We start from the raw sequence: 26,430 nt of genomic DNA, 5'->3' as shown, positions 1-26,430 counted from the left end.
TTATTTTGATATTACAAGCATAAAAAGTTATTATTTATTGTTCCTACGACCTGGATAAGACTTTGGTCAGGCACTGTAACAATGGTTTTAGGGATTTTGTTTTCAAGGACAATAATGTCATGGATATTACTTAGACATAATGTACATTACTATGAATACATGAGTTCAAGATAGAGCGTAGTTGTGTTGTGTTGCTCACGTTCTCTCCTTGGCAAACACTGCTTTAAAGTTAATTTGGGTTTTACATGCAGCATGCATATATATATATATTTTTATTAACCGTAAAAAACAATGCTGAATACCAGCTGTCCCCCTTTAAGTGACTCCTCAGGAGTGTTTTATTTCATAAAACTGTATCATTGTGCAACTGAAGATACTAAAAAAAAGACGCTGGCTTTTTGGATGCGCTCCCTTTCATTGTAAAACGTAATGGCGAGAAAGGTCACGCTGTGTTCTTCAGGAGATCATCCAGAATCCGCTCACACATATACAGGCAGCGAGGCACATGGAAGGGTCCTGAAGAGTTGAGAAGAGAGACACGATGATCTGTAAGCAATTATCCAAACACTGAACATCCAAAGATGCTCCAGATCTATGCTGTTCTTACCCTTAAAGGGGCCTCCTTTAAAATCGACAACAACTTTTCCGTCTCGGGACAAATAGCCAAACCATTCGCCATTCTGGGCATCAGAAAACTGCACACAGTCAGGTACATGAAAATAGTACATTTGAGAAATATATATTACAGTATATATGCACAACAGCAGGGGTGTCCAAACCTTTTTCCACAGAGGGCCACACACTGAAAAATGAAAGGACGTAAGAACCATTTTGACATCTTGTACAGATGTGCTAAGAAGTTATACACATTTCAAGAAAAAACTGCATCTCAGCTTTCTGGTAGAGCTGAAAAAGCGTATTATTAGGGAACTTGCTCTTTTTTCACATTTTTTAATTTTTCAAATATTTCAACTTTCTTTTCAAATAATATTCGTAAATACTCTTTTCATATTATAATTTTATTCCGATAGTATTTTGACTTTACTCACATAATATAACTTGTTTCCCTCCCAACCTAATTTTCCAAAAAAGACCAGCTTTTCTTTGTTTTGTTTCTCATAATATAATATCAAATTACATTTCTAGACGCACCGTGGGCCAACAAAAAAACAACCCCGGGCCACACTTTAAACACCCCTGCGCTATACCTTTAATAGAATTTTCATGTTAACAAAAAACTGTTGGCTTTTGTAAACAAACATTAATCCACATTAATGTGAACCTGTTACTCCCTTGTCAGACAGGTACTAAGACAACAAAGTAACTTGTTGACATTATCAGGGAGGAGGACTGACCGCTTCTTATTTACAATGTTGCCTGCAACGGAGAACAGTCGCTCACACGGTATCTGCTCGGCAGCAATGCCAGCTTGTTGTGAGCTCCGGAATGAGCTGACCACCACTCCGACTGCCCATTTGGGCACGTGCGTGGGTATGCCCACTTGGACAAAAGGCCGGGCGTTTTAGGGAGTTTGAGTCATTCTGCGATGCAGATGGGTTAACTGCGTTAATATTAGGGCTGTCAAAAATAGCGCGTTAACGGCAGTACCTGATTTATTTCATTAATAACGTAGATAACACATTCGCATCATGTCAAGCCACACACCTCTCTGTTACGCCGGCAGACGGAAGCATAGTGTAGCACAGGGGTCACCAATGTGGTGCCCGCGGGCACCAGGTAGCCCCCCACGACCACATGAGGCGCCCGCAAGCCTGCTTTTCATTCAGGTTTTCAGTTAATAATGTGAGAACACTAGAAAGAAAAGTATTCTGAAACATAAAATGTGGGTTGTGGATACCAGCATTTTGTGAATGTTTTGGTAAAACAAGCGTATTTGATCTGATTGGGTTGAAATAAGGTATGAAAATCATTTCTACAAAAATGAGTAGCTCGTGGCCATTTTCATTTTCTAAAAGTAGCTCTCACAAGGAAAAACGTTGGTGACCCCCGGTGTAGCAGTTACACAGAGTCTGACGCTTTTTAATAAATTTATTCTGGCCTTCAACAGCAGCGCGATTCCAGCACCTTCAACTCACAAACACGTCTCTAGTCCTCCTCGGAACGACCCTTCCTTATCGCCACTAGACCACCGCGAGGTGCGTTCACTGACACTCCGGAAATCACAAGAATGTCTTCATTATGCGTGCATGTGTGGTCTAAATAAACAGAAAGACAAATACAAATAATAACCGGATATTCTTATCACTCACTACCATAGCTCTTACTGCGGAAGTACAATTTGCTGCATTGAAGTACGCTCGGAAATCCCCCCAAAATACATCGACACTCAAAACACGTGAATCCAACTGAAATTACGTGGTGTCTTTGAACGCAACCCTTCTTGGCTTGTAATGACACCGTTAGCGTGTGATTCAAACGTCGTCCTACTATTAGTGTTACGTTTTCAGACATGTGTGCTATGCTTTAACTTGATTTAAACTTTCAGTTCATCTGGAGCTGTTAATACTTACAAATACATATATAATCGCGTCCTGTCATTTATCCTTTTGTTCGTGTTATCTTTTTGCTCATAAAACACAATAGTTGCAAATGGTGATTAATCGTGATTAATTAATTTGAAAACTGCGATTAATTTGATTAAACATTTGAATCATTTGACAGCCCTAGTTAATATTTTTAATCAGACTAATAAGATGATAAACGATTCCACGTTAACATGTTCATTTTGACAACCCATAGAAAAAACAGGAACACGTCCGGCCCCTTTAGTGCTGAGGATTATCCCTTGGCGATACATGTAAAACGATTCACATGTAGACTCAGAATTATTATCCCTGAAAAGGCAGAATTTTTAATTCAGCTCTCAAATTGGATTTCGTGTGTGCATGTGCATGTCTCCCTAATGCAGTGGGCCATGGCTGTGGATCATTCACAGGCTGTGCTTTGAACACATGCACAGTGTCAAAATGGTTGGCAGGGCTATTATTGATACTCACGTGGCTAAACGTGTATTCGTAAACCTGAGAGAATCTCTCCAGCAGTTGGGGTCTTTTGGTTTGGCTGTAGGCCATGAGGAAGGCGATGAGAGCTTCACAGTGAGGCCACCACAGCTTCATATTCCACTCCAACTGCTCAAACACAAGAGAGCCTGATGTCTTTGTTGCTCGACTGGGTAGACTGGTGTCAGGTTTGGGCAAAATTTCGTCGTACACTGCACTTGCAGACTCCTTTGTGCGTCGTACGCCACACGCGCACCCCACATACGAAATTAGTGCGGCCAACGCACGTTCAGATATTTCGCACGTCCTCCACGCGTGCAGAGATCTTACTCATTCGTGGTCACCTCAACTACGTTCTCCACAAAAAAAAGTTATGATAATTGAATGTCCGCTTTAAGCGTGTTAGCTTCCTTCGTCACAAGTGAACAAAGACAAGGTTGGAGATGCAGAGTTTTATCGTCGCTGATCTAATCTAATAATTACAATTTTTACTGAAAATGCTAATCCCAAATCAGAGGAGAAGTCCACCTCGAGCTAGCAGGAGTGTTTGGAAGGGGAAGAGTGAGGAGTGTAGCGTACACTAGCACCTGCACACAGCAGCATAACAGGCGTCTCAATTATGTTTAATCCTTGCCACTGTCCCCTTAACTGTTCTTAAGGCTGCCAGTATTTGTACTTATTGCATTTTGGGTGGTTCTTGTCTCCTCAAACACCTGCTAAATGGCACTGCCTTTTTCTGCATGTGTATGTGGCACACTAACACTAAAACATATAATAGATATACTGTATAAAACACATACAGAAGGTCGAGTTAATTTGACTTCTGTTTATTTTCATTTCCTATAGACAGTGTTCCCTCGCTTCAATCGCCGTTTGAACTTAAAACAAAGAAAAGTTATAGATAAATGTTCCTTTATTTACCGTGGATACATTTCAGGGAGCCATTTATTGAAGTTTTTATTCAACTTCTCAGAGATGCTTCTGAGTCCAGGAACTCCATGCTCTTCTGGAGCAATTTTTCTGTTTGTTTGGCAAAATAAACATGCTTTAGGCAGTTAAACAAAGTTGTTTGTACTATTCCACATATTTACGCCAGTTTTTACACTTTTACCGCAAATGAATACCGTAAAGCACCGTGTATAAACCGCACTTGTTTCCCCACTGGTAAGAAGCAAAAAATCGGGGTGCGGTTTATACACGATGACAGGTCTGTGACCAGACGCAGAAATTGACGAGACCACCATTTTAGAATCGCCGTCTGTGGGTCAGACAGTTGCTTTGACTTTAGCGCCCTCTGCTGTACAGTTGCTGAAAATACTAGTGTATGCAACTAACTTATCTGACGCTGTCTGTATTTTCACACAGTGAAACGATCTCTATATACACTGAAGCTAACCTAAGCTTCCAATGTAAAATACAATACAACGTTGGAGTTTATTCAAATTCACACTGAAGCAATGCAATAAAATAATAATAAAAAGAGAAGTAGTGAAAGATAAAATATCAAAACATCTCTGAAAATGGTAAATTTCTTTATTTTGATTTATTATTATTATTATTATTATTAATATTAATCTGTGCTTAGCCATAATATTAAAGATCTAGATGCTGAAGTTCAGATTTCTCCTTTATTCTTCTTTTTGAAATTGCTTAGTACCTTTAAGCATGTTGATTTGAGATGAAAGAGTTGGCAAGCATTTATGAACTAAAAATCTTTTTTTCCCCCGCCATGAGCCTGAAAATGGGGGTCCGGTTAATACACGCGTGCGGTTTATACACGGTGCTTTACGGTATCTGCTCTAAATATCGGGTATCGGCCTCCTTAACTACTAATAATCGGTATCGGTCCTGAAAAACCCATAGGCGAGGAGCGTTCACATTACATTTAGCTGTGCTACGTTTGCTTCAAATAAGAGTACAAACAAAAATCACAGGTAGTGGTTGCTGAATTACCTGCGTTGGACAGTGGCCATCCACATCAAGGAAGTAGAGGATGCCGCCATGCTCTTTATCCCAGCCGTATTGAAAGGGTAACTCCACAAACTTATCGATGGCTGTCCCCTGCAGCTCCATGTCCCCCCATTCCTTACTGTACTGAAGCAGGAACCAGCCTGCTTCCAGGGCATGGCCTGAGTAGGAGGCCGGAGGTGAACATAAAAATCAATCCGTTGAGGTACAGGAAAGAGGTTAAAAGAAGAGCCTTGCTGGAGATGGCCCAAGCACTCACCATGTTTGATCAAGTACCTGCATGACTAGCAAACAGTGGAGGGTTTACCTGGATTCTGCAGCCGGCCTTGACAACCTGGCAACTCTGTTCCCTCCAATGAAACGTTTTCTAAGATAGCTGTGCCACCTCTCTGTAATAGGAAGATAAATATTTTAGGTTTTATGTTGCAAACATGAATTACATTGTACATCTCCATGAATGAAACAACCTGTCTACAAAGTTACATGATCGCATGTTCATACCTGGATATGTTTGAGAATCTGCTGTACACACCAGCTGCCCAGCTTCTTGTACTTCAGGACTACCTCCTGCTCTCGGCCCTCTGTGAGTTGCTGCACTAAACACAGCAGCATCATCGGAACAGCCATGCTGTTGGTAGGTATGTCTCCAGGCAGCTTGGGCCGGCCCAGACCTGTTGGGTCAACCTGAACCCAGAAGATGACCTGCGCCATCATCTCTTCAGCCTCTCGCTGTGGGGAAAAGAGGCAGATCGGTTTTCCTGCCAGCGCTCCATCATTTCCAAGCATCTTCTTCAAATGTATTGCCCATGAGTACGTAGGTCTGCCACAGTAATCAATAAATCAATTAGCCACACAATAAATAAAGACAAACTTGCTGGCCTGGTTATTTTGCATGTGTGTTTGTTTTCCTCCTCTCTCACTACCAAACAGGCTGGATGACAACAGCGTTCACTCTGTGCATCTGTCTCGACACCTGGGCGCATTGGTCCGATAGCGGAATGAACAGAGGGAGTGAACCCTCCTGTCAGTCCTTCAGATCAAACACAATCTCATGTCAATTTCAGCCCGTTTGCGCGGCGCCATTTTGTGACATGAAAAAGTTTGTGACAAAGACATTTAAATAAATAGCATAAAACGGTCGCACTTATGTTTCAGCTGCCGTGGTTCACTAAGTGTAAATCCTCATTGTGCGCCATTTTGCTGCATTCAACACATGCACCTTGACCAAACTCCGACAAAACGTTACACCTAATTAAACGCAAACAGCGTATTCCACACACAATCATGCTAAAAGTCAATCAAGGAAGCGTATATGCAAATGAGCTGACGACTACATTGACACACAATGCGAATTTCAGAGTATTTCCGGGTGATTTCTTTGGTCAATATTCAGACAATAACAAAAGTGACACTGATTCAAAATCAGATACATGGCGTAGTGTCCATGACACACGTTATGTGTCGGTTTTCTACTGACATATTTTCCTAATCAATACACTTTGGGAAACTATTGTTTTCCATCATGTTTCCACAGAAGGTGAAGTGTGTTACTCTTGCGTTAACAATCTATCGAAGACTTCATTTCCACGGACGTGCAATTTGGTTTACAGACTTGATACTCCATTTCATTCATTGTTTTTATTGTTGTGGTTTTTATTGGGAGTGTTTTTTTCTTAACAGGGACAGGGTCTATTTTTATTTTATTTTATTTTTTTTTTTACTGTTTTTGGTTATGATTGCGATTTTTAAGTGCAATTTTTGCTCAAAGAGACTCTGAGTCCATTTTATTTTCATTTGGGTTTTTTGTTAGTTTAATTTATCACGTTGTTTAATTTATTTCACATAAAAGCTCTTCACATTCTAATTACAGTATGGAGAACGAGACGGTAACTGTCACTAATTCAGTATGTGACACCACCATTTGTGTGTCATACTTTGTACCTGCATGTCCTTGTCTCCAGTGACTCTGCTGAGTTCATCTAAGGCCATGATGTAGAAACACTCGCTGAATATGGTCCTCTGTACTTTCACTGCTTTACCATCTCGTGTTAAGCAGAAAGCGCACTTCATCTGACCACTGCTGCTGGAAACACGGGCAAAGTTCCTGAGGAAAGTCACTCCTGAAATGTAAGAGAATGAGGTAGTTAATGAGGACAGGACATATCAGCTAAACAGCAGCTACAGTGGTGTGAAAAAGTGTTTGCCCCCATCCTGATTAGTCAAGAATATTAGTCAATATTAGTCAATGACAACACAACTGAACACAAAATGCAGGTTTTACATGAAACTTTTTATTATTAAAAGAGAAGAAAAATCCACATCAACATGGCACTGTGTGAAAAAGTGATAGCCCCCCCCCTCCACCCCCCACCCCCCCCAAAACCTAATAACTGGTCGGGTCACCCTTAGCAGGAACGACTGCAATCAAGCGTTTGCGATAACTTGCAGTGAGTCTCTTACAGCGCTGTGGAGGAATTTTGGCCCACTCATCTTTGCCGAATTGTTGTCATTCAGCCACATTGGAGGGTTTTCCAGGATGAAGCGCCTTTTTAAGGTCATGCCACAGCATCAAATAGGTGCGTCCCATTACGTGCATTATACTTCATTGAAAGTAACGTGTGCCAGTTGGTCAATAAATCAACGAAAAGCAGATAATTTGCATTTCCTGCAATTATTTTCAGATGGCAAAGATATATCGTGGTTGGGGATTTATCCTGCATTTATCGTTATCAATTTATCGTGATATTGATTTGAGGTGATATCGCCCAGCCTTACGTCATACTGTACCTGGCAGTTTTCGCTGTGGGCAGAATCTGCCCATGCAACACAACATTAGCTTTCGCTTTATGCCGTGTTCTTCTCCCGTAGATTTGTAGCTATCCATCTGTGTGGTGGACTGACGGCACCTTTAGTCCACACTCGATGTCCTTTCCCTCCCGCTCGAGCTTGACCAAGTCGCCCATAAACATGGCAAGCCCACGACCCACTGAAAAACGTCTGGTCGCGACCCACCAGTTGAGAATCCATGTTGTATTGTATCATGGCTGTTACATTATGTACTGAGTCAATATTGGTCACTGATACTGATCACAGTGGCGATCATGTGAACGTTTGTCATCATGTTGTCTTGCTTGTTTCAGTAACCAGGAACATGATGAGGTATGCTACAAGACAGACATGTGGGGGAGAAACAAGCAGATTGCTGATCACTGAAGGCGGTGATTCATCTCTTTTGCCTCATTGCTGTTGGACTGGCCAAACGTCAGATTCCCCCCTCCTAGTTTAGCGGCTAAACCATGTGAGTGTGAATGGTTGTCTTTGTGTGCCCTGTGATTGACTGGTGGCCAGTCCAGGATGAATCCCGCCTCTTGCCAAGTCAGCTGGAACAGACTCCAGCTGACTTTAAGCGTCCACCTTAATGATTAGCCTGCTGACCACCCGATGACCGCATGACTAAATCGACGCCCAATGATGGGTGCAGCCAAACCAGTATGAAGGCGGTATGTACCGTATACAGTAGCCCGAATCACAGGGCTGTGGTAGAATCTCATGCTTTCATATCTCGTCTGGAAATTTTTTTTCCGTACCACATGATCCGGCCAGTTCAGCTAATCTATCAGTAAATCATACCAATGCCCCAGTGCCAAAAACACACTCTTATTTGATCTCCTGAAGATGAGGTTTCCCACTGTACTTAACATGAACACACATACCAGCTTTGGCTGCTTCAAGGACTTCAGGCCTGTGGAAACGCTCCATCGTTCTGTACAGGCGGCAGTACATCCACACCTGGGAAAGAACAAGATTGTCCAAGAGACACCAGACAGACGATAGGAAAATGTGCACGTCTTTCTCGACACATCCACCACAGATGCTTACCTGTCTACCCTGCAACCAGACGTACTTCAGTTCATCATAAACCTTCCCATTCTTTCCAATACAATTAAAGAATCCCCTGAAACGGGAAAGCAGACTGTAGTCACAAGGACTTTTACCTACTTCACATTTGACACGACTACAGTACCCATAAACGGTGTCATGGGAGTATTTGAGCCAGAAGTCCACTATGTTGTTCAGCTCTTCGCGAATCTTCTCCCGGCACTCCTCTAACTTCACCATAGACATGATTCCTTTCTGAAAAAAACAGAAGAATGACTGACAACTAAACTTAATCCAGACAGTAGAAAACTTTGTCAGATTCATCTGAAGTTACCCCGAAGTTTTACAACACTCCAATTTCTCGAGAGGAAAAACCCATTATTTTTAGGTGTTAAGTTTGTCTGTCTTCCATTGTTAATTCTCTTTTTCTTGCCATTTTTGTAGCAACAAATTACTTTCTCCAGTACATTGCTGTTCAACTGACGTTCACGAGGGTATAGTACCAGAGTGCGTTCCGAACCCAGTTTTTATGCAAACAGAGGAGGTAGTAAGTACTCCAGAAGTCGGAACACCTGTAGGAACTAGTTTGCACCAGCTGCCAAGGCTTATCAACCTCCATTTCTGCAGAACAGCTTTCAATTGTTTGCCCATTTTGTGGTCCCTGAAACAGGCCTTTTTGTATAATTCTGAAGTACACATTATTTTTCAGTTTTGGGTAAACTTACCTTTTGTTTTACCTCTGGCACTTCACCACTTACCTTTGTACCATTTCAAGCTATATATTGGACTTGAACGACGTGAATTTCAATAAATAACTGGAAAAATTGGGGTGTTCTAAAAGTTTTTATCAGTAGTGTACCTGAGGCACATACCAATGTACAGGAAAGGTGGCATTACAACCACTTTAAACCTTGCTGCCTCCATCAACACTTTATACTATACGAGGAGAGATTGAAACCTGACAAGATTTCTTGTTAAAAAAAAAAAAAAGTCTAGTGGGCACTAGCCATGTGACGATAATAAATACATTAATCACACAATTAATGAAAATGAACTCGATAGCAGGGATGTCCCGGTCCGATCTTCAGGATCGGGATCGGCTGAGCTAGATTTTGAAGATCGGATAATATCGGCTTCCGCCACGAGATTGGGACGATCCTTTTGCCGTATCACGCTCGTAAAGATCAAAGATGGCGCCCTCCGTGGCAGACGTCTCTGTGACACTCTCCCGTGTTTTTCTATTTTTTGCTATTTTATTGTTCATTTTGGACATTCAACACACTCACGCAGTACATTACAACAGAGAGACACTTTTGAACATCGGCAGGGTTCACCATGAACCTTCATTTAGCCTCTCAGACTTTGCCTTTCTTCTGCGCCGGGAGAACGCAGCAGCCTGCGGACCTGGTGAGCTGAATACCCGGCGAGCAAAGCATCCGAGGCGTAAACGAGGCAAGCGAGCCGGCCTGCATGCTAGGCTAAAAGCTAGAGCGACGAGGCCACCGCTACCAAGCCTGCTGCTAGCCAACGTCCGCTCTCTTGAAAACAAGATGGACGAACTACGAGCAAGGATTACAGCTCAACGTGAGATCAGGGAATGCTGTGTCCTCACCTTCACAGAAACCTGGCTGACGGAGGATATACCGGACTCGGCGATCCAGTTGGAATCATTTGCTGCTTACCGGGGAGATCGGACTTTAGCGTCTGGTAAACACAGAGGTGGCGGCGTCTGTGTTTACGTAAACAAACGGTGGTGCACAGACGTACAGACGATGGAAAAGCACTGCTCGCAGGACATTGAGCTGCTGATGGTGAAATGCAGACCTTTTTATTTGCCTCGTGAGTTTAGCGCTGTGTATTTAACTGCTGTTTACATCCCACCACGAGCTAACACTGCTAATGCACTAGGCCTCCTGCATGACATCATTGATAAACACGAGACCAAACACCCAGACGCTGTATTTATTATATCTGGCGATTTCAACCACTGTAACCTCAGGACTGTCCTCCCCAAATATTACCAGCATGTGAGCTTTCCCACAAGGGAAAATAACATCCTGGACCAAGTCTACTGCAACATGAAAGGTGCTTTGAAGGCTGTTCCAAGACCCCACTTTGGAAAGGCTGACCACATCTCTATATTCCTTTATCCAACATACAGACAACTTCTTAAAAAAGCTCCCCCTGTACGTACAGCAGTTAAAGTATGGAATGAAGAAACTGATCAAGTACTTCAGGACTGCTTTGGCTGCACAAACTGGGATGTGTTTAAAACTGCAGCGGGGAGGGAAGATTGTACTGTTGATTTGGATGAATATGCTTCTGCTGTTACTGGCTACATTAGCACATGCATAGAGACTGTTACCACCACCAAGTATTACAGAAAATACCCTAACCAAAAACAGTGGATGAACTGTGATGTAAGGGCTAAGCTACGTGCTCGTTCGACTGCATTTGTCATGGGCACCGCTGATGACTACAAAAAGGCCAGATATGACCTGAGGAGGTCCATACGGGAGGCCAAGAGGCAGTACAGACAGAAGCTGGAGGGCTACTATTCCACCTCAGACCCTCGGCGCATGTGGGCGGGGCTCCAGCACATCACAGACTATCGACAGCAGAGTAGCGTAGCCACGTCCAGCCAAACCACACTTCCTGATGAGTTGAATGAGTTCTATGCCCGCTTTGATACCCAAACTCCTGATGAGCAGAGAGGGTGGCTGAACCTGGGGAGCACACAGGACTCACCTCTCATGGTGACATCAGCTGATGTGCGCAGGGTTCTAAACAAAACAAACCCACGAAAAGCAGCAGGGCCAGACAACATCTCAGGACGTGCACTTCGGGTTTGCTCATCAGAGCTAGCTGATGTGCTTGCTGACATATTTAACCTGTCGCTTGCACAAGCATCTGTACCGACCTGCTTTAAGTCCACCACCATAGTGCCCGTACCCAAGAAGAGCAACGTGACCTGCTTGAATGACTATCGCCCTATAGCACTCACTCCTATTGTTATGAAGTGCTTTGAAAGATTAGTCATGACCCACATCAAAAAGAGCATCCCGGCGGCAACCGTGGACCCTCTACAGTTTGCATATCGCCAGAACCGGTCCACGGATGATGCAGTCAACACTGCCATCCACACAGCCCTTTCTCACCTACAGGGCCAGGACACATACGTCAGAATGCTATTTATAGACTATAGCTCTGCATTCAATACAGTCAGCCCCCACAAACTCACAGATAAGCTCCTCACACTTGGCCTGTCTCCCTCCCTCTGTAACTGGGTGTTTAACTTTCTCACAGGCAGGCCCCAGTCAGTCAGAGTCCACAACCGCACATCCAGCTCAAGAATTGTGAGCACTGGGACCCCACAGGGGTGTGTGCTGAGTCCACTCCTCTACACGCTCTTCACCTACGATTGCGTGGCCTCCCAGAACAACACCAGCATCATTAAATTTGCAGATGACACTACAGTCATCGGACTGATCACTGGTGGTGTTGAAACATCATACAGAAGAGAGGTGGCGGACCTCATAGCTTGGTGTCGTGATAACAATCTCCTTCTCAATACAGATAAGACTAAAGAGATGATCATCGACCCAAGAACAAGGGAAAAGGAGCCGCATAGACCCCTGTTTATTGATGAGACTGAGGTGGAGAGGGTGAAAACCTTCAAGTTCCTTGGCACACACATCAGCGAGGACCTCACCTGGTCTCACAACACCCAACAAATTCTGAAGAAGTCCCAAAGGAGACTGTACTTCCTGAGAAGACTGAGGAAATTTGGCATGTCCACCACAATCCTGAGTTGCTTCTACAGATGCACTATCGAAAGTGTCCTTACCGCCTCCATCACTGTTTGGTACGGTAACTGTACAACACGTGATAGGAAGGCACTCCAGCGGGTGATCAAGACCTCACAGAACATTGTTGGGGCAGCCCTCCCCACACTGCAAGACATTTATACATCTAGAGTCCTACGCAGAACACACAACCTCATCAAGGACAGCACACATCCACAACACTCACTATTCACACTCCTACCGTCAGGCAGACGCTACAGGAGTTTGAAGTCCAGGACCACAAGGCTGGCAAACAGTTTTTACCCACAGGCCATCAGGCTCCTCAACGAAGCACTCGCACACGCCGCACGCAACACACGCACACACTCATAGCACTTTATTTATTTATTTATTTGTATTATTTACTTGTATTAATGTCTCGTCTGTTGTTGTTGCTTAATTTATTGGTATATATGTTTATGTGTTTATGTTTCTTATGTTCTTATTCTCTCATTTGTTTTCTTTCTTTTCTTGGGAGAATGAACAGAATAAGATTTTCATTGCATGGTATAACTGCTGTTTTACCATGCACATGACAATAAAACTCTCTTGAATCTTGAATCTTGAATCTTAACTCTGAGCCACACTCCAACGTGGCAGGTGTGGTAATGCGCCTCAAAGATGGTTGCCACTGGACTCCCGCCACCCATAAGAAATAGAAAACACAACACCACCATGCAGACATGTCCGCTGTGTTCCGTGGTGAAGTTAGTTTCACGTTGGACGCTGGATATTCATTTGGCTCCGTAGCTACAGCGGCTGTTTCCCCTCACTGTGCCCAGCTTGCTGTGCCATTGTGGGGGGAGCTCGCACGCAGTGGCGGAGCTACGTGGTGATCGTGGCCACCCTGGGTCACTCTCTGGCCACCCCACTGGCCATCTAGACCTTTCAGGTATCAACTTTTTGCCACCTTTATGTGACAAATGGTCTCACCTTGGCAACCCAATGAAAACTCTCTGGCTCTGCCCCTGCTCGCACAAGCTGCTCTAAACGCTGCTTGTTTACACTACGGACCGTTGATTAATTACTATTGCCCTGAAGAGAGTTTGTTAAAAAAAAAAGTAAATCTAAATCACATCAATTCATCTATAAACACGTCAAATGATTACTCCTACCCTAAAAGTATTCTGTACGCCCATTTTTTCCAATTTTATCTTTTATTGGATGGACTTTTATTGGATCTTTTATTGGATTAGGGACTCGATAGTTTTGCCGGCCTTAATCTATTGCCATGCGCATGCGTATCTGATTTCCTCATCTCTCGCCTCCAGCGAATCCGCGAAAGGTGAACTGCGACAGAGCGAGGGAACACTGTATACCACATATGCATGTATGCTGGCCTAAATATGTGTCTCCTGTTCACGTTCCTTGCTTATTTTGTGTTAAGCTGCATTAACGCGTGTATTTGCTAGTAAACTTCAAAATTTTGTTCTGCCTTCTTTCCTTTTTAAAAAGATTTTTCCTCTTAAAAAAAAACATTGTGACTCACAAACCCATACAGTAGTGTGTCAATGACACTATTTAATTACCTCTTTGTCACAACGAGTTGGAAAATGAGCGGGAGAGTACCTGGACGGAGTACAGTACAGGCAGGGGCAGGAAGTCGGACAGACACACAGCAAATTACACTAAAAACTATACATTTTGCAGTTCAGTCACAGCTCCGTATTGAATATTAAAAACATAATAGAAAGAAAAACAGCGCCATCTGGTGTTTGGTACTACTCAATTAGATTTTTATAATCACCTTATTATGAATCTCTGCCCAGACATCAAGTGACAATTGTTGCAGATTCATCCATGCACGTATGTCTCACTCAGTGCACGTATGTCTCACTCAGTGCTTATTCTGCTTCTGGCATAATTCTGCATTCTGTATATTCACATTTTGGCTTTGCACACACACACACAGGCAAGCAAGTTAAGTTAAACAACGTCATAAAATGTACGCTGCGCGATGAAGTATGAAGTTAATCCAACAAGTTTCCGCTTGGGCCGGACAAAGAAAAAAGGCAAACACATTAAGTGAAACAGCACAATAAGCAAGTAGCGAGTAGTTACCTGCCGCTGCCTTCTAGCAGTCGGACTGGGCAGTCGTATGATTACACAACAAGCTGAGCTAGGAAGACGAAGGAAAGCGGAAAGCCTCCTGTGACGTATCACTGGAACGTGACACCGACGTAAGAGTTCAGGAAGTGCTTCAATCGAGCTGTCTATGTACAACTCACCGTGTGTATTACTTTCTCCTTTTGTCTTGATCTCTCTGTAATGTACTTTATGTCGTTATGTTACAGTTAAATACGATGATCTTGTGTTTGTGGTTTGGAGCGAAAAAAGATCCCTTACAGCAAGCACTAGACATATGAAGGTCGTAATTCAAAATTAGTATTGCTATCATTCTGTAACAGTATATTACACAACTAACTGAAACAGGTGATGGAGAGTGTAGAAACAAAGCAGCACCCATTCATCATTTCACTGTCACTTATAACCCTAATGGAGTTAGGGGATAAGTCCGAGCCTGCGAGCATCTGCTTCAAATATCATCAATTCTCTATAGGAGAGAAAAACAGATTAGCCAGAATGACAGCTATTAGTGAATTGGCAGCAGCAAGAGACTGCACCCATAAATAGTGTTTAGACTACAGTACATGTTTGGATGTACATACTCTGCAGCTCGTGTAGGAATATGCCAGAATTACATTATTCTGAGCTCTGAAACTAGTGTTCGTTTGAGGAGGAGCGTTTAGTGTTTGGGGCAACATGTGCTGACCAAGCTTCTGTATTCCATGTTGAAGTTTATACTTCCTGTTTTGTGCCAAATGCAGCTGACATTGTAGAAATGGTTTCCTCACGCCCTCCTCTGGTCTGTAATCTTGGCTTCAGCTCAATAACAGTTGCAGTTGTGTAAAGTAGACAAGGATACACTGTATTTTAAGAATACAAACTGGCCACTTTGTGGTTTGACTGACCACATCGCTAATATAAAAAATGGCCACATGAAACTGATGTGTTCGATTAGATAGAAAATAAAAAATGGTGAAAATTACACAATTTCCTGTCACCACTCAAAAAAGCACAACTGAACTGTTATCTCATGGTTTTGTTCAGTTGTCTAGTTGACATTTGCAGGGACATGAAAAAGATAGTGTACTTTCCATTCATTAGTATTGTATTACTATCAAAACTAGTCGGTTATGTGTGAATTACACACGTACAAGACCACAATGGGACCTTGCGCCATATGAACTACAAACATGAAGGAAACCAGTAGTAGCGCAAAGAAACATGAAGGAAACCAGTCGTAGCTCAATCAGGACTAAGGTTGGGTATCACATCAGCGGTGGCCATTATGTCGATCGAGCTACCGGTAGATCGCGTAAACGTCACTTTGTAATTGTCATATGACATCAGTCAGCTGACATTAAGCGCCCCTCCTCCGCGCTTGCTCCCCTGCAGCGTTTCAAGGTACACACGAAGGTGTAGCTTTCATCTTTATTATTCTGATTATGGATGAACTAACTCTGCGGTAAAATGTCTATATCTATAACAAAAGCTGTCTGTCCACTTGTAGCGGCTAGTTACGTAGAAAAAAAGTATATTGTTTACTGGCTTTGCTTCGCGTCATGAACTCTCCTACAGAAATCAGTGTTTTCTACACGTTCGCTTCTTAAACTATTATTTCATGATGAAATTAAAAATGTGCCCATTGGTGAAACCTTTTCAACATGTTGCCTTGATTTCGGCTGCATTGTCTTTTGCATCATCATTTTAAATTCTCGTACATCGGTAATGTTTGATAGCAAATGCTAACTAGATGTAATACATGAACTGTGTGCCCTAATGAACGTTACATAGCTAATTTGACTGACATATTACCAGTACTCAGGTTATGTACACAACTATTTAGGAGTTATGTGGAATTATCCTCATTTCCATATTGAAGTGAATTATGATAGCAACTACTTTGATTACCTGTAAACTTTGAAAATGTGAACGTGAAATACTAATCATCAATATTTACAATAGAATTTCAGAGTTTACTGGTTACATTTTGTATATGTTATATGTTTTAGAGAAAGAGGTAGATCATTTTGACTTGTACTTGCATGCTGAGAAAGCGCGTGCACTCCTTGTACTCCTGGTGCACTTTCTATATTTATAGTAGGAGGTAGATCTTTGGGACTTGGTCATTTTAAAAGTAACTCGCAGGCTAAAAAAGTGTGAGCACCCCTGACTTACGTACAGTTGTGTGAAAAGGTGTTCCTGATTTCTTACTTTTTTGCATGTTTGTCACAATTAAATGTTTCAGATCACCAAACAAATTTTAATCTTTGTCAGTGACAACACAACTAAACACAAAATGCAGTTTTTAAATGAAACCAATTTTTTATTAAGGGAGAAAAAAAAATACTAATCCACAAATGGTGAAAACATGGAACAGTGGTGAACCTTCCAAAGAGTGGTCGGCCAAACAAAATTACCTCGGGAGCGCGGTGATGACGCATCCAAGAGGTCACAAAAGACTCCATAACAACATCCAGAGAACTGCACGCCTCACTTGCCTAAGTTAAGGTCAGTGTTCATGACTCCACCATAAGAAAGACACTGGGCAAAAACGGCCTGCATGGCAGAGTTCCAAGACGAAAACCACTGCTGAACAAAAAGAACATTAAGGCTCAGCTCAATTTTGCCAGAAGACATCTTGATGATCCTCAAGACCTTTGGGAAAATACTGTGTGGTCTGACAAGACAAAAGTAGTGTGATGGTCTGGGGCTGTTTTTTCTGCTTCAGGAGCTGGAAGACTTGTGATAAATGGAACCATGAATTCTGCTGTCTACCAAAAAAATCCTGAAGAAGATTGTCCGGACACCTGTTCTTGACCTCAAGCTGAAACAAACTTGGGTTCTGCAGCAGGACAATGATCCAAAACACACCAGCACGTCCACCTCTGAACCAACCATCAACACCTTTTTTTGCATATCATATCAAAGTCAATGCGACGTGATTATCAAACAATTGTTTCAGTTTTGTCACTGACTGATGCAATCAAATTGGAATTATAACATAGTTTCGTAAAAAAGGCACATGATTTCAACATCCTGTGGCGTGTCATAACCATGGTTTGGCAGAGATAACTCCAGGATGGAAAATATTCATGTCTTTACATGTTTGCTGAAGACAGCAATGCAGGCAGGTGTGTTTGGGAACAAAAAAAATCTAGTCCACCAGCACTGCGTGTGTCTCATCCTGCATAGACGTCTAGCTGTAGTTCCTCAGGTATACTAGTTTGTGAGGCTGGAACTTCTCACGACACAGGGGACACTCTGCCTGTAAGAAGTCATGCAAATGACACATATACTTCTTGGAACAACTGTTTACACAAAGGAAACATCTATGAAAGCTCAAAACATGTAAACAGCACATTCTGTGTGCTGTAGAGTCAGAGTGTGCTGATCCTGACATGAGCCTTACCTTGGTGTTGCACCACTCTGTGACACACTCCCAGCAGAAAAGATGTCCGCAGGGAGTAGAGGTCGGGTGTCTGCGCTCCTCCAGGCAGAGGATGCAGCGAGCAGCCCTGGACCCTGACGTCTGGGTTTGCTCTGGGCTAAAAACAAAACAGGGTGTCAACGACAGTGAAAAGTGTCCAACTTGACCATGTACACCATAAATACTGGATGCTTTCTGTCAGGTGATACAGAAGGGGTACTCACCTGCCAGTAAGGTTTCTGTAGAGCTTCCACTCCTGCCTGGCTCTCCGTCTCTGTCTGAAGTTATTGAGCTGCAAACACAACGTAAGGAGCAGCTGGATGAGGGACACGGTTCCCAGCAGCCTGTAGCTGCTCCTGATGGTCCTGTCATCGCTCCTCAGCCCCGTGACACGAAGCTGCACACACATGCACGCTTGTAATAATTAATAAATACATACTGTACATATACACTGCTCAAAAAAATTAGAGGAACACTTTGAAAACACATCAGATCTAAACTGGGGGGAAAATGATCTTGAATATCTTTCCTGATAATAAGTGGGTGATGTATTAGTAACAAAATGATGCCACATCATTTGATAGAAATGAAAATGATCACCCTATAGAGGGGGGAAATCAAAGACACCCCAAAAATGAAAGTGAAAAAATGATGCAGCAGACTGGTCCATTTGGCTAAAATGTCATTGTAGAAACTCAAAATGATTCTCAGTAGTTTGTGTGGCCCCCACGTGCTTGTACGCATGCCTGACAACGTCAGGGCATGCTCCTAATGAGACTACGGATGGTGTCCTGGGGGATCTCCTCCCAGATCTGGACCAGGGCATCCATGAGCTCCTGGACAGTCTGAGGAGCAACCTGGCGGCGCCGGATGGACCTAAACATAATGTCCCAGAGGTGTTCTATTGGGTTTAGGTCAGGTGAACGTGGGGGCCAGTCAATGGTATCAATTCCTTCATCCTCCAGGAACTACCTGCATACACTAGCCACATGAGGTCGGGCATTGTCGTGGACTAGGAGGAACCCAGGTTCCACTGCACCAGCGTAGGTTCTGACAATGGGTCCAAGGATTTCATCCCGATACCTAATAGCAGTCAGGGTGCCGTTATCTAACCTGTAGAGGTCTGTGCGTCCTTCCAGGGATATGCCTCCCCAGACCATCACTGACCCACCACCAAACCGGTCATGCTGAATGATGTGCGTATTTGATTGTATTGTACATTGAACAGGACCTAAGCATGGGTCTTGGATCTCATTTAAGTATTTTTATAGGCAAACTCCAATCTACTATTCAACTTGAACTGAAATGATGTAAATGTATACATTTAAGCTAAATTGACTTACGTAGCTGATTCCAGCAGTCCTCTTAGACAGATGATAGAAAAGGCCACTGATGTAAAAGAGAGCCACGTGGAATCTGTGCAGGAGGCTCAGTGTCTGCTGGAGGACAAACACAGCCGGCAGACACTTTCTCCTCTGGGGCTCTGACAAAACTCCCACTGCCCTCTGCATGCATCTTCTCAGCCAACGCTCCAGGCTCCACGGCCCCGATGCTACCTGCCGCCGTCTGATTCCGCAGTCTGGCTCCTGTCCTCCTTCTAGCTCGTTCTCCAAACACACCAAGACCTTGTCCAAGAGGTACGGCAGGAATGTGTGACAGAAGACAAAGAGGCTTCGCCTGGCTGGCGTGGGGATTCGTCTTCGGCTGGGGTCAACTTGGATGATGTTGACATACTCCTCACCCAGGGTTTGGTAGCCTGACAAGGATGATAATGTAAAGGATGAATAGTTACAAATACTGAATTCAGATCAGATTTAAACTATTGTATCCAGTGGGCACAGCAAAAGCCATTGTGTCAAAGGTAGCTGCAGTTGGTTTATCATTAGATATGTGGGCCACTGTGACCACGGATGCCTATCTAGCTGTGACATGATGTTTTAGAGATGCAAACAACTTGTTTGCATCTAATTAAACTTAGGCCTGCTCTATTTCCCCGAAGACAAAAAACTGCTGCAAATATAGCAAAAGTAAAGCAGCAATTTTTCACAGTGGAGTATTACACGCAAGGTAACTTGCCTTGTCACTGATGGCCAGGAAGTATTTACTAATATAAAAGGCTCTGAACCAAAACATTGTTTTGGCAAACTCCAGGAAGCGGGGCTCTTTTAAAAGCAGCACCATTGGAAAGGTGAGTTCCTTTATTTCAAAGCAATATTCTAAATCAGAGATCCTCAAATGCATCTGTCCAAGGGCCAGAATTGTTCTCACGAGATACCGTGGGTATGTTAGAAAAAACAACAAAACAAAACAATAATAGGAAGAAATTATTAAAAAAAAAAAAAGGATTTCTATGGAGATATACTGTATATATGGTATTTTTGGCCTTCATCAGTGTTAAGACTCATATTACGTGTACTGTGGGAAGGTCTGTCCACAGTCTTAGATGGGTCCAAATTAAAAAACCCAGTACCGTCCTTCCGTCAGCATAAGCGGGAAGATGGGGGGGGATGGACTGCATCAAAGTTGTGTTGTTTCATCTGACATTGCCTCCTTATGTTATATTCCTTCAAAACAGAGTTTACCCTGTTACACATCGGCTTCCCCACCGCATTCTCTTTAAATGCATATTTTGTCGGGATGTCAAATGATTACACTTTAAAAATCAGATTAATCACAATTTTCAATGGCCATGATTAATCACCATTTGCAACTATGTCTGAAATATGCCAATTTTTACTGTATTTTATTGAAAGAAAGAAAAATGCCAGGACAGGATTGTATATATTTGTGTGTATTAACAGCTCCAAATGAACTGAAAATTTCAAATCAAGCTGAAAGATAGCACAACATGTCTGAAAATCTATTCACCTAACGCTAGTTTATTTCATAATAGCAGAACATTTCAATCACACTTTAACCGTGTTGTTAAGAGCAATGAGGGTTTGTGTTCAAAGACACCACGTCATTTAAGATGAATTCACATGTTTTGAGTGTATTTTCTGGGATTTCCGAGCATACTTAAATGCAGCAAATTGTACTTCTGCATTAAGAGTTACAAAGTGAGTGACAAGAATACCCGCTGATTGTTTTTCTTTGTATTTCTGTTTAATTAGACCACACATAAACACATAAAGACGTTGCTGTGATGTTATGATTCGGAGTGTCCGTGAATGCATGTTGCAGTCATCTAGTGACAATTAGGAAGCATCGTTCCACTGACAAATGGACTAGAGATGTGTTTGTGAGTTGGAGATACATACAGTATATGGTGTTGGAATTGCACAGCTGTGGATGGGTCAGAATAAGTAGATCTGCAAAACGGGGTACTGCAGATTGACTTTGTCACCGTATCAAACAGATCAGTGTGTTGATGCAAAACAATCTTCACCAGCTAAACTCAGACAAAACTGAAATTATTGCCTGTGGCCCACTGGAAAAAAAGAGAAAGTGTTATTAGTCACCTGGAGACTCTCTAAAACTTGAACATCAGATTAGAAATCTAGGAATAATAATCAACATCTTTTTACCACCTCAAAAACATTGTCAAAATCAAGGGAAAACTCCAGCAGGCTAGACTACTGTAACTGCCTTCTCACCGGGCTCGCTAAAGGAGCTGTAAAACAGATGCAGTACATCTAGAATGCTGCTGCTCGACTCCTGACTAGAATCAGGAAATATGACCATATTAATCCAGTGCTCAGGTCCCCGCACTGGCTTCGTCGCTCAGAGAACAGAAAAGCACAGTCTTTTCATGGTTTTGCGCCAAAGCACATCTCTGGCATGTTAGAGCCACATGAACCAACTCGGGCTCTGAGAAGCTCAGGAGTGGTCTCCTGCAGGTGCGCAGAGTCAGGACTAAGCACGGTGAGGCTGCCTTTCGGTTTTATCCTGCCAAAATCTGGACCGGTCTTCCAGAAGATGTGCGGCATTCCTCAACATTGGCAATGTTCAAATCCAGGCTGAAAACGCTTCTAGCCAGCTGTGCATATGACAACTGGAATTTAATTTTTTGGTTTTATGGAATTTTATGTAATGATTTTAGAATGATTTTTTTTGTTTTATGAAGTGATTTTACCCTTCTTTTATGTAAAGCACTTTGAATTACCTTGTATACTGTACAAATTGTGCTCTATAAATAAACGTGCCTTGCCTTGCCTTACACATTGGAAAAGCACATGCCACATGCTCCAATGTCTTTCTGACCTCAGGGAACCTGTCAGAGCAGCTCTGGCAGGCCTACACACTGACATCGCATCACTATCACCACAACAGTATGACACTACAGTAGAATGTCCTTATTTAATGGTACCACAGATGAGCTGTCAGAGGAGAAGTGTGTCATTCCCCTTTTCCTGATGCTCCACCACCACACACTGGAGGAGGAGGGGGAGGAAGAGAAACGGGAATTTATACAATTTTCCGCGAGCACAGCAAAGGTTGTGAGTCTTAGGAGACAGTTATGGGAGAAACTATACAGTACACTTTGCAATCAGTGAGCACCATGCCGGCACTGCTCCATGTCAGATTTAAAAAGATAGCTTCTTGAACCCCAACAAAGCAGGAGATGCGGAGAAGAGGCTCCCTTCTGAAAGTGCCGCTGCCATTCCAAACTGTCTTGCTCCTCCTCATTGCAACTTCACATATCAGAAATGTTTTCAGCCTCTGAACTGCAGTTAATGGATAGAATCTGTGTTAAATTGTGTTACTACATTTCGTAATTTACAGTCTGTCTGTCATAGACAACTGTGGCCTTGTGGCAAGCTTCACACACCAAACACGTGGTGTTGTTACAATCACATGGCCTGTTTTAGATTTATTGTCCACTAGGTGGCACAATGGAGCAAATAATGCACAATAATGCCTCATGAAGCTCCATCTCACCATTGCAAGTTTGTCTGCAGGTTATGGCTCATCTGTGTTGCTCGCTATTACTGTCTGTGTGCCGAGTAATTTTAGCGCACACTAAATCTTAGTGTGCGCTAAAATTAGATCTCGTGCCACAAAACCTTGCAACATTAAATAAAACGTGACAAGATTTCATGTTCAGAAAAAAAACAAGTCTTGTGGGCACTGGGCCTGGGATGATAAATTCATTAATCACACAATAAATGAAAATGAAATGCCGGCTTCAGTATATTGCCATGTGCCTGCGTGTCTGTTTTCATCGTGTCCTGCCTCCAAACAGGCAGGAGGAGAGTTCACTCTGTGGACTGGTTTCCTCACCTTGGTGCGTTTGTTCTTTAGAGGAACGGCATGAACGGAGTGAGCCGTTTTGTCAGTCATACTGTCTCTTTTTCTCGGCGGGTGGAGGCGGGGCCGATAGCATACACACAGAGTGCAGAAGAATGTAACGTAGTAGAAATTAAATTAGTAGATTGCAATATACTGTCATATTTTTTTTCTTTTTACTTTTCTTAAAGGTAATGTTAAAATCTCGTCTCATTCTCGTAAAGCCAATCTCGTGTATCATCTCATCTTGTGAAGTGAGTGTCTTGTGGCACCCCTACTAAATCTATATTGTATACAAACTATACACGGACTACACTAGGGGGGTATTCTGCGGAGCAAGTTTTGTGGGTTAGCGAGCTGAGTTGAGTGGAAAGCCGGACTTGCATGTTCAGCGAAGGTAGCTCTCTTTTAAAGAAAGCTGTATCGCCTTGGTAACTTAGGTCATAAGCCTGGTTGAGACCAGGTTATGTCCAGGCTTTCAGCTTAAAATCAGCTATGAAAGTGCCACTGTTTCACCATTTAACTAATTCGGAGATGGCGTCACCACTTATTTAGAACCTACGAGGTTCCCGAGGGGTCATGAGGAAAAAAAAAAAAAAAGATAATTTCCTGATGATGATAATATGCATCTATGAGTGAGATAGATTTTCAGCTGAGGGAATACGCTAGATATGTTCACGTGATCACCAGAAATAAAATGAGATATGAAATTCCAATAATTAATGTTAGCGGATGTAAATGTCATAGGAGTCCTTGCGTGAGTACTGAGCCTGTTAGTCTTCTTATATTGCAATAGTTGCTGGAGGAATAAACACTCTGAGGCATCAATCAACCGCATTAAAACACTTGTTTTATTAAGAAAAGGAAAAAATTAAAAAAGTCGCCACAAAACACGTCATACGCAAAACACTGCCATCTAGTGGTCAAAATGAGCTATAGCAGATTAAAATATTTCATCAACTTAACATCAAAAACGAAAGTTGTTGCTCCAATGTATTTATTTTTTAAATGGATAAGTGTTAATATGACAAAGTTGTGAAATTTTGAGCGTTGATGAAAAGACTAGTATGGGTATAGTTTTTATAATAACTGCATGCTGGCATGCCAGCGGTCCTCCGTCGCTGTATTGGCGGCGGCAGTGTTGCTTTTAGCAGTCGTAATCTTTTGCAAACTCCTCATAACGCTCCATAATAATTACGTACTCATTTTTTGTAAAATACACTGGCTGGGATCGCTTCACTTTTCAGCGGATGTAGAATAATATGACGTCCAACGCCCCCTTTCATGTGAACGCCCACTTAGCACAAAGCCGAAAACCGGACTTGACAAAGTGAGTTGATAACCACCGTCGCGGGACCAACTAAGTCTGATTGCGGATGTTGGGTTTTGTTGAGTTGCATCTTGAGCACAAAGCCTGGGTTTGTGGAGCCACTTTCGCAGTACACCACCTAAAACTACTGTATACATTGACCAATTCATGGTTTTCCAGAACATGAACTCAAAAACTGATGGAGCAGTGGCAGGGACCTTTAAAGCCCCCAGGTCCATGCATTTACATGTATCACACTAAAGCAAGCAAGCACATAACACAGGTGACACACTGACATTTCATGTTGGTTTGGGGAACCTACCTATGAGTGTCGTTAAACCAAAATAGGCCACGTCTGAAAGCAGCTCGACTTCTTTCCTCCAGTCCAACCATGTTTTTGATCCTAGAAAAAAAAGCACAAAAATACTCATATTAACAAAATAATAATAAGCGCAAGTTAAAAAGCCCAGTGGGGAAACATTGATGGCAAACGAAATTGCCAGCAAACTATTGCTTGAGAAGCTTGTTTATCCGCGAGAAAGCAATGAATTGACAATTAAAAGAATGAATGAATTTAAGTGACACGCAGATGTCATCGCTTATAGCATTTAATGAATAAAACTTTTGATTCAGTCAAAAATAACAGGTTACCGTCAGTATTAACGACCTGAGTGGATTTGGCGAAAGAAAACTCACCCGTAAGCGTTTGAAAGGCTTCATTTGCGTTGTTTCTGAGGAAGGTTTGGTAATATTCGTCCTTCTGACCGGCCCGAATTAGCTGAGACTGGTTAGCAGGGGCGAGGGGCATCGCAATTTACACTGAATGGATGCTAACGTGCTACTGGCACATATATTAGAATTGCTACGAGGCGCCGGCAAAAAATGACAGCAACAGAATGCCTGTAATGTCACAATAAATGTACTAATCTCTCTGTGTTGCTATGCTAAAGATTCATGTTTTTATGTGGAGCCAGTTGGTGACAGCAGACAATGCGGAAGTTGGCGATGTGTAAACAAACCGCAGACTGAAAATCAAGGTTCACAATATGTCACAGTGCCACCCAATGGTCATTTGGGGCATTGCAATCAAGCAGGTCTTATAACAATAATTTATTACATTGCCATGTTAGTTCTACAAATCTGGCTTTGTGAGCAAATGTCGTTTTTTGTTTAAATATATATGAAGTACACGTTTGTAATTTTTCATACACAGAACACCATATTTCTTAATATTACGGCATTTTAAAATAATAATACCTGAATTATACAATAATTAACTATTATTGAACTTGTGTTGGAACATTTTAGGTAGAATAAAATATTTAAAAAAAAACAGAATAAAGAATGGACTGGAGCCTCAAGCAGCATTATTTACAAAAAAACATTAATGTATGCTGACTATGTACTGACTGTGTCACTTATTACTTATTTTAAACAACCTGTTGTTTATAAACTTCTGACCACATTTGAGTTGCAAATAGTGTTCTCTCTACTTGACTAATATCTGATGACATCATCTTGTCACCTTATACAATGTGCCACAACAAACTGAGAAAGTAGGTTCATTCATTCATTCATAAAAGCTCTGCTACGATCGGTCCGAAAAGTTGCAGAACCAGTTTCTTTGTCTCCTCCTGAGCCAGTAAGGTGTACTGTATCTGCCAAAGAGGACTTCCCATTATAAAC

At 42.4% G+C, this 26,430-nt stretch overlaps 1 protein-coding gene across 5 annotated transcripts; it reads right to left on the bottom strand.

Moving 5' to 3' along the window:
* Positions 1-25,753, bottom strand: renbp (renin binding protein). Of its 5 annotated transcripts, XM_054773636.1 has the most exons (15): positions 25,441-25,753; positions 25,067-25,147; positions 19,550-19,962; positions 18,431-18,603; positions 18,189-18,324; positions 9,013-9,122; positions 8,868-8,943; positions 8,702-8,777; positions 6,930-7,108; positions 5,490-5,717; positions 5,296-5,377; positions 4,974-5,149; positions 3,018-3,149; positions 608-695; positions 1-516 (listed from the first exon to the last, which is right to left on the bottom strand). In XM_054773636.1, exons 1-15 carry the CDS (start codon positions 25,550-25,552, stop codon positions 443-445), a joined length of 2,136 nt encoding a protein of 711 aa, XP_054629611.1. In that variant the 5' UTR covers positions 25,553-25,753; the 3' UTR covers positions 1-442. The 5 variants fall into 5 exon arrangements, with proteins under 5 accessions (XP_054629611.1, XP_054629621.1, XP_054629630.1 ...); XM_054773646.1 differs by lacking the exon at positions 3,018-3,149; XM_054773655.1 differs by lacking the exons at positions 18,189-18,324; positions 18,431-18,603; positions 19,550-19,962; positions 25,067-25,147; positions 25,441-25,753 and adding exons at positions 14,460-14,604; positions 14,774-14,790.
* Between the last annotated feature and the right edge of the window lie 677 nt (positions 25,754-26,430).

This window comes from Dunckerocampus dactyliophorus, chromosome 1 (assembly GCF_027744805.1).
Source record: "Dunckerocampus dactyliophorus isolate RoL2022-P2 chromosome 1, RoL_Ddac_1.1, whole genome shotgun sequence".
Classification (NCBI taxonomy): Eukaryota; Metazoa; Chordata; class Actinopteri; order Syngnathiformes; family Syngnathidae; genus Dunckerocampus; species Dunckerocampus dactyliophorus.
Note: the sequence above shows the minus strand (reverse complement) of the source record. Positions and strands in the feature narration are given on the sequence as shown.

What these genes read in the sequence shown, in the direction of transcription:
- renbp (XM_054773636.1), bottom strand. Translation starts at nt 25,552, where the DNA reads ATGCCCCTCGCCCCTGCTAACCAGTCTCAGCTAATTCGGGCCGGTCAG. An exon ending in TGGTTTAACGACACTCATAG is followed by an intron (nt 19,963 to 25,066) that starts GTAGGTTCCCCA and finishes CATCCTTGTCAG; the next exon opens with GCTACCAAACCCTGGGTGAG. An exon ending in AGGCCGGCTGCAGAATCCAG is followed by an intron (nt 5,150 to 5,295) that starts GTAAACCCTCCA and finishes CCTCCTACTCAG; the next exon opens with GCCATGCCCTGGAAGCAGGC.